Genomic DNA, 7,659 nt, shown 5'->3' on the forward strand with positions numbered 1-7,659 from the left:
CTGGAATAAAGTGGTCAGGTTCAGTATAAGCTTGAAACTACTGAGGAGCTACATGTGTATATAGGATCAATTAAGATAATAAATAAAATGCTTATTTTTAATATTTTTTAAGCGTTTGCAGACAGTGACTGCCTGATGGCCAAAACTCACCAAACCAAAACTTTGTCAGCGCTATTAACACAACTGCCTGTGGTTGTGGTTCCAGTCATCTTTGTAGAAATAGACCAAGTCTGAGCAGACCTGATCGGGACATTCCCATACATTACATGGCCTCTGTTTCAATCAACTCTCCATATTGTCAATCTGGTTGATCTTAATATTTAAATAGACTTTGCAGTGAATCTGCTGTGTGTGTGCGTTTTTTGTTGTTGTTGTTGTTGTTTTCCATGAAGTCTTCTCTTTAACATAATCTCACAGCAGTTTGTAGCCACAGCCTTCATGCTACTGCTTAATGTTACTGGACACAAGTTTTACATTTTTTTTCTTGTCTCTGAACACGACTTCTCGTCATGTCCACTCTTATCTGTTCTGATTTGTGTTCATGTATATTAAATTAATATTTCCAGCCTTTAAAAGGGGGGGAAAGGTCCACATTTGGATGCTGAAGAGGAGATGGATGAGTGAATGTGTAGTTTTGCAGACTCAGGAGGTCCCTGAGACTGTGTCAGAAAAGGCGTCCTGTCTAAATCAGTCCCAATTAAAGTACGCAGATCCATCTGCTGCGTTGAGCCCTTGGAAAGTAAGGCAAGAGCCCAAAGTATTGTGTGTCATTGTTGTGTGTCAACATAACTGACACACAGTTAATGCAATAGTTTTCTTCAACTCAAGACTCCTGCTATAACCTGGAGATGCTGGAGATGCTCTTTTGGACGGTGTGCATGTAAAACAATAAGAATGTGTCCAGTAATTTCTGGCCCTAACTGCCTAATTTACTATTCCTGTTATTTGCAGTAGGTGCAATATGAAACACTGCTAAATATGGTGAAAGCAGTGATGTTGAAAACTGTGTTATTGCATCACGACTTACCTGCAGAGTTGTTTTGTGTGTGCGTGTTTTTGTGTGTGTGTGTGTGTGTGTGTGTGTTTGTGACACAGACGGCTGACAGTGAAGCACAAACGCACTCTGCAGTTGGAGGAAGACGTTCTCTGTGTGAAGTTTTCTCCTGACCACAGACTGCTGGCTGTCTCTTTGTTAGACTGCACAGTCAAGATCTTCTACACAGACACACTTAAGGTAGGCTCGACATACAAGATTCGACTTAAATTTATATTTACCGCACACTGGCTTCATGTCACTGTTTACATCATATCTACACATTCTTCCTTTTGCTGCTCCAGTTCTTCTTGTCTCTGTATGGACATAAGCTGCCTGTACTTTGTCTGGACATCTCACACGTGAGTACTGTTGAGATATTAAAATTATTAGCTGCAAGACTCACTTCAGCCCACAGTCTTCCTGACTCTGACCTTGTGTGTCTCTTAACCAGGATAGCACAATTATTGCCACTGGCTCCGCCGACAGAAACGTGAAGATCTGGGGTTTGGATTTTGGCGACTGCCACCGCTCCATGTTTGCTCATGACGACAGGTACTGGCCAGCACAGACCCAAACCAAACAGTCAGAGGTTCAACTGGAAATAAAAGAGATTTTTTACTCAGTGATGAAGTCATCTACGGGGCAGTTTAGCTTCCAACGCTGACTTCATCTCTGTGGTTAGAGACTCTGATCTGTGTCCTGTTAACTCGCACTGACCCGTGACTTCACACCAGCTGCTCTTTCATCTGCACGCTCCTCTGCTTTCTCATGGACCATCTCAGTTTCTGTACTTGATGATTTCTTTTCGTTTGTTAATTAATTTTTGATTAAATGTGATTTTTCTTTCACTTTTTTTCTAATTTCCTTTGAAATGTGTTGTTGTGTAATATTCTTTCCTGTCTCCTTGTTTGAAATTGATCTAAGTCTGCTTTGTCTCATAATTTCTTTCCTCTGTTTTCTCTTTGCAGTGTCATGTTCCTCCAGTTTGTTCCCAAGACTCATCTGTTCTTCACAGCAGGGAAGGACAAGAAGGTCAAACAGTGGGACGCAGACAAGTTTGAGCACATCCAGACACTTGAGGTAACAGCTTTCCCCACGCCCACTGCTCGAAAAATGAAAAGAACATTTTTTATTCAGAGTGAAGTCAGTTAAACTTCTACGATATTAACCTGGTCGGTTAAGTTAATTGTTAATTAGTTTCAGCTCCTTTGGTGTTAATGAAATTGACAGAAGATGCACTAGAGGGGTAACAATGAGACAATCCCCAAAACAGGAATGGTTTGGCAGGTGGAGGCCGCTCACATCTTTCCCTTTTCATCTTTTCTGACTGTTTCTTTTCACTAGTTTTGCATTTGGCTGGTTGTCAGTGTCACTGCCGGTAGCATGAGGTGAAACCTGGACCCTATCAGATCCTCCAGGATGCCACATCAATACGTTATTGATGTGCAAATGAAGCAGTGTTTAACCATTTCATCAGCTGTTTTAAAAATAGGTTAATTCATTCAAAGCTTCGTTTCAGTGACATCTGGTGGTGAAATAGGAGACAGCAAAACAATGTCTCAGTCGTGCTGCTGAGTAACGAGGGTTTGTATGAATGATAGAAATACAATTTGGGGAAGATGGATTGATTGGGAAGATGATTCTGTAAACTGATGTAGGAGTTGGAAGTAGGTGTGCCTGTGTAACTAGGGTAACTAATCCAAACTACACCTCATTCATGAGCTACGCAGAGAATGTCATTGGATTTATTTCTCACAGAAACACACAGATCAATTCTGGGTGATCAGTTTTCTACTTAGATTAGACTTAGACTTACTTAGACTTAGTTCCTCCTACGCCGGGCGGCGCATCGGGCAGCTAGTGATCTCCATCGATGTCGGTCAGCAGCGACTGCTTCAGCTTCGTCCCAGGCAATGTCGACAGTTCTCAGATCGTCCATGAATGTTCGACGCCATGTGGTCTTTGGTCGGCCTTGCTTTCGCTTGCCAGTGCGTGGACGCCATGTCATGGCAATCTTAGCTGGGCGATGAGGGGGTAGGCGTAAAATATGGCCCGCAAAGCAGAAGCACCTTTCTGCAACAACATCGGCTAATGGGCGGGTGCCTGCTCTTCGTAGGACCTCCTCATTTGTTATTCGGTCCCAGTAGGAAATTCTCAGGATTCGCCGCAAGCCACGTTGTTGAAGCACGTTCAGGTGTTGAATAATTGCACTTGTTGAGCGCCAGGTTTCACTAGCATAAAGTGCAGTAGGGAAGACGATAGAGTTCAGTAGTCTGATCTTGACCCTAACATTCAGGGACGTCGAGTTCCAAATAGGTTGGAGACGTCGCAGGACACCAACTGCCTTCCCTACTCTGGCGTCGACATCCCGATCAGAGACCCCGTCATTCGAGATGATGCTGCCAAGATATGTAAAATTCTCCACCTCTTCAGCATGTTGTTGGTTGATCATGACAGGAATGCGGGCACGTGCATAGCCAACTCGGAGTACCTTGGTTTTTTTGGCACTGATTCTTAATCCAACTTTCGTCGCCTCCCTCTGTTTATGGACATAAACTTATATAGACTTCAGCTGGAAATCTAATTTGTAACCTACGATGTAACTGTAAACGGGTTATAACCAGACAACAAGTGTAATTTCACGTCAGGTCAACGCAGCAACGCAGACGACCGATTGGCTTGGAAGGTTACGCCATAGGGTTCAAAGGGGTTTTATCTTAAATCAGGAATTAATTCATAATCTAATTTTTATAGCACTCCACCCAGTAGCTGTTGATACTTGGTCTTTCCTATTTGATTTTGTTTTTGTAGCTGCCCCACATTTCTTACTGCTCAGCTTCATCATTTTACATTTTGAACGTTGCCACTACGCTACGTTGTAACACTGAACGACCTCTTTGAATCACAGGGCCACTATCGGGAGGTTTGGTGTCTGGCCATCAGCCCAAACGGAGACCACCTCGTGTCGTCATCTCACGACAAGTCCCTGCGTCTCTGGGAGAGGACGAGGGAGCCCATCATCCTGGAGGAAGAAAGGGAGATGGTGAGGTGGAGGACAGGGCCCACATAGATGATGTTACAGTGGTTGACATAAACACCTAAACACCGCCTCCTTTTTGTGTCGATAGGAGCGAGAGGCAGAGTTTGAGGAGAGCTTGGCTAAAGGAGATGCACCTGTGGTGAGTGCTTAGTTTTCAGCTTCTACACCTAGTTGCTGTTATGTTGGATGAGTGATGCATTTATACGTTCTGCTTCTCAGGTACCGGGAGAAACGCAAGGAGAGGCAGCACCTGCTGGCAAGAAGACTGTGGAGACAGTCAAAGCTGTGAGTTCTCTTCAGTAATTAGCTGAGTTATTATCTGCACTCAAAAAGTATTTATGGCCAAAATGAAAACTTTAAGTAATCTGATTACATGTAAATTTTCTGTGTAACTGTATTCCATAAGTAGGATTGTAAAGTGTTCAATTTAACGGACTTTGGTCGAATGAAATTTACTTGATTGGTACACATTCAGTTTTTATCAAGCATATTTTCTTTAATAATTAATTAATTGAATAAATCCTTGATGATTTTCTATATTTCAGTTGCCTTTTACTAAGAATTATTCTTCATATTTATGAGGGTCAAAAATCAGAAGCCTTCTTTGTTGATCTTTTTCCTGTTTGTGCGATTTCTTTTTTTTTTTTTTGCAGGCTGAGCGAATCATGGAGGCTCTGGAGCTTTATAAAGGGGAAACAAGGAAGATGGAAGAGCACAGATATGCCTGTGAGAGCGCAGGCAAAGAGGTTGAGTCATGATTTCAGTTATTCTACTTTTGCTGTGGGGTAGTGCAGTAAAAAGGCATTTTTTGGTTTTATCAATGCTCAGCTGATTCTGAGCAGAAATCATTTTTCCAGCAGCTGCAAATGCAGTGATGTGAGGAAGAGGTCAAACACCATTACCTTAGTTTTTAAGTTCCTCCCTTCAAGGTCCTCTTCCTGTGCACTTCCTGACCACCCTGAGTGGTGATGCTGTTTTTGGAAGGCTCCACTGGAAGTCCTGCTCTGTCCACTTACAATAGGGCATTTGAAAAATCACCATGGAAACTACCCTACTTGCTAAATTTAGCTCTGTGCGCTTACCAGAGTGTAGTTTAAATTGATGAGTCACATAGTTGTGACCAGGCACCTGTGGCAGATCCACAATGACTTTCAGGGAGTCATGTAAATACTGGCAGAAGCACAGGGTCCAGATGTGCAGGAGAAGATCAAAGGGCACATCAGAGAAGTTTAAATCAGGTTTTTTGTTTTTTAAAAAGCATCACAGGTCACATTAAACAGTTCATCCTCTTTTGCAGCTTCCTCCACCGCAACCCAACCCTATCCTCGTGGCCTTTGGAAATGTTTCGGTAAGAGAAACAGAGTTATGAACAAGAAATGTCTTCATACTGAGATCACAAATAAACCTTGTTTTCAGCTCAAGCTATAAACTCAATCTGTCTCTGCCCCTCTTTAAGCCCTCCCGCTACGTTTTAGATGTGATAAAGAAGGTCAGATCGAGGTAAGATTCAAGCGAATGATGTGAAGCTGATTACCATCTGCCTACACTGTCCTGTGCATTTAAATACACTCAGATTTTTTTCTTTTTTACGTTTTTTTGTGATCATCAGTGAGCTGGAGGTTTCTCTGCTGGTGCTGCCTTTTCCTTATGTCCCCGAGCTCCTGAAACTCTTCAACAGTTACATCCAGCAGGGCCTGGAGGTGGAGCTGGTCTGCCGCTGCCTGTTTTTCCTTCTCAAGTAAGACGTGCTTTATTATGGTAGTCAGATTTAATCTTTGGGCAGTTGAGTGGTGACTCAGGAGTCTGGGATCTGCATGAAAAATGTAAACAACAAAAGATTTAAAAAACGAATTAACATAAGAATGGTGGGTTTTTTAGGTGTTATGAAGCTCATTTCAATGATCAAATGTTTTAACAAAACTAAAATGTTGAGAAAATGCAGATTATTCAAATGCGCTATAAGAACAGGAAGCCGAGGCTACAAATTTGAATGGGCTCAACAAAAATGAATAATTAAAGATTGGAAAACATCGCCCGATGAGATGAGGATCGGTTTCTTCTGTGACACATGGATGAAACGGACATGAAAACGTGGATCCATATGTCCTTCTTTCAACAGTTCAGGTTGCAGGTAGTGGATGGAGGATATTTTCATGGCACAGCCTACCTGAGTATTGTTGCTCACCGTTAACATCACTTTATGACTGCAAGTGATGATCTTCTGATGGCTGCTTCCAGCAGGATAACACACCATGAATAACACTCGCAAGGTGCACCTAATAAAAGTGTTTTGTTTATTTCTAGGATCCATTTTGGTCAGATCTCCAGTAACCAGATGCTGCTGTCTGTCATCGATGAACTACGGACCAATACACTCTCAAAAGTGCAGGAAATCAGAGTAAGTGACATCTGAGTGGAAGGGAGCGGGACCGAGCAAAGCTTTTTGGCGTTTAACCGATTGTTGCTTCTATTCTCTCTCCACTTTCCTTCTTTCAGGATGTGATGGGTTTTAACAGTGCAGCCCTGCAGTTCCTCCAGCGGGAGATCGAGAGCAAAGAGGACGTCATGTTCTTTGCCGACGCTACAGGTCGCCTGGAGGAGAAGAAGAAAAAGAGGAGGAAGAGGGAGAGGGCCGTCTTGACCATTGCTTGAATTATAATGAACATTTTGGATTGTTTTCGTATAAACGCCCACTCTCCACCCCATTCTGCTTTATTCCAGGAGTGGACTAGATGCCTCACAGTGTTGCTTTTTATATGTTATTAAATCCTGAACTAATGTAACAAAGTGTTATTCAGTGGCAAGCTTCTTTTCCCAAATAAACTACGAGGTTTTCTCACAGTACTTGGAAGTTTTATGGGCGGGGGGGCTTTCAAAACAAATAAATCCTTGGTGGCAAAGAGAAACGTAGCGTGGATTCTCAGCATTTCCTTGTGTTTCCTCAGGTTTCTATAAAATTCATTCAAATATAGTTAAACTTTAAATAGATTCAGGTTTAAAGTAGCACTAGTACTCCATTCATGCTCGCCACAAACACAAAAGGACATGTATGATTTAAGCTGGTTTCTGATCTACAAGCCCAAAGGGAGCAATTCAGGCCCGGAGCCAAAACAAGGCCAAAGATTGTCTGGACGTGGCAGTCGTTTTGAAAGATGTCAGAGACTACCTGAGCTCCAGACCACCTGGGTGTTACCACCCTGCCCCACAGAGCAAGTCCCCTGATTCCAGTTGGCCTCAGTGCAGCCAGCCACTACTGAAATTAGGGAGATGTGGCTTGACTTTATAGCCCCAGTAACCTATCCTGGATTTATTACCCCAAGGCCTGGTAGATGGGGTAAGTATAATTCATAGCATGGGAGAAAAATCGTGGTTTCCAGCTCTGTGAGCTGCACAAATGTGAACAGCGTAGGTTTGTTGAATGCTTTCTAATCTTCTGGCCTTTAGAAAAGTTTCACACCCACATCAGACACTTCATTTTCCACAAGTGTGTTTATTTCCTGACGGTAGGGTGCTTTTTGGAATAATGAAATGAACCCTTTAAAACACCTCACACTCACTGTTCATGTACTAATGTCACAGAGGA

The 7,659-nt window shown here is 42.7% G+C and overlaps 1 protein-coding gene across 2 annotated transcripts in view; it reads left to right on the forward strand.

Annotated features, from left to right (window-relative positions):
* Positions 1-6,982, forward strand: part of wdr3 (WD repeat domain 3) — a 15,262-nt gene extending 8,280 nt beyond the window's left edge. For both annotated transcript variants that reach the window (XM_005745276.1, XM_005745277.1), the window contains exons 15-27: positions 1,096-1,234; positions 1,339-1,395; positions 1,488-1,588; positions 2,005-2,116; positions 3,945-4,079; positions 4,165-4,215; positions 4,296-4,361; positions 4,730-4,822; positions 5,374-5,424; positions 5,533-5,576; positions 5,686-5,814; positions 6,381-6,474; positions 6,573-6,982. In XM_005745276.1, coding sequence (XP_005745333.1) covers positions 1,096-1,234; positions 1,339-1,395; positions 1,488-1,588; positions 2,005-2,116; positions 3,945-4,079; positions 4,165-4,215; positions 4,296-4,361; positions 4,730-4,822; positions 5,374-5,424; positions 5,533-5,576; positions 5,686-5,814; positions 6,381-6,474; positions 6,573-6,728 — 1,228 coding nt within the window. In that variant the 3' untranslated portion in view covers positions 6,729-6,982. The remainder of the gene's footprint in view (positions 1-1,095; positions 1,235-1,338; positions 1,396-1,487; positions 1,589-2,004; positions 2,117-3,944; positions 4,080-4,164; positions 4,216-4,295; positions 4,362-4,729; positions 4,823-5,373; positions 5,425-5,532; positions 5,577-5,685; positions 5,815-6,380; positions 6,475-6,572) is intronic.
* The last annotated feature ends 677 nt before the right edge of the window (positions 6,983-7,659 follow it).

The sequence above is a fragment of the Pundamilia nyererei genome, unplaced genomic scaffold (assembly GCF_000239375.1).
Source record: "Pundamilia nyererei isolate P.nyererei 1_Seehausen unplaced genomic scaffold, PunNye1.0 scaffold00157, whole genome shotgun sequence".
In the NCBI taxonomy this organism is placed as follows: domain Eukaryota; kingdom Metazoa; phylum Chordata; class Actinopteri; order Cichliformes; family Cichlidae; genus Pundamilia; species Pundamilia nyererei.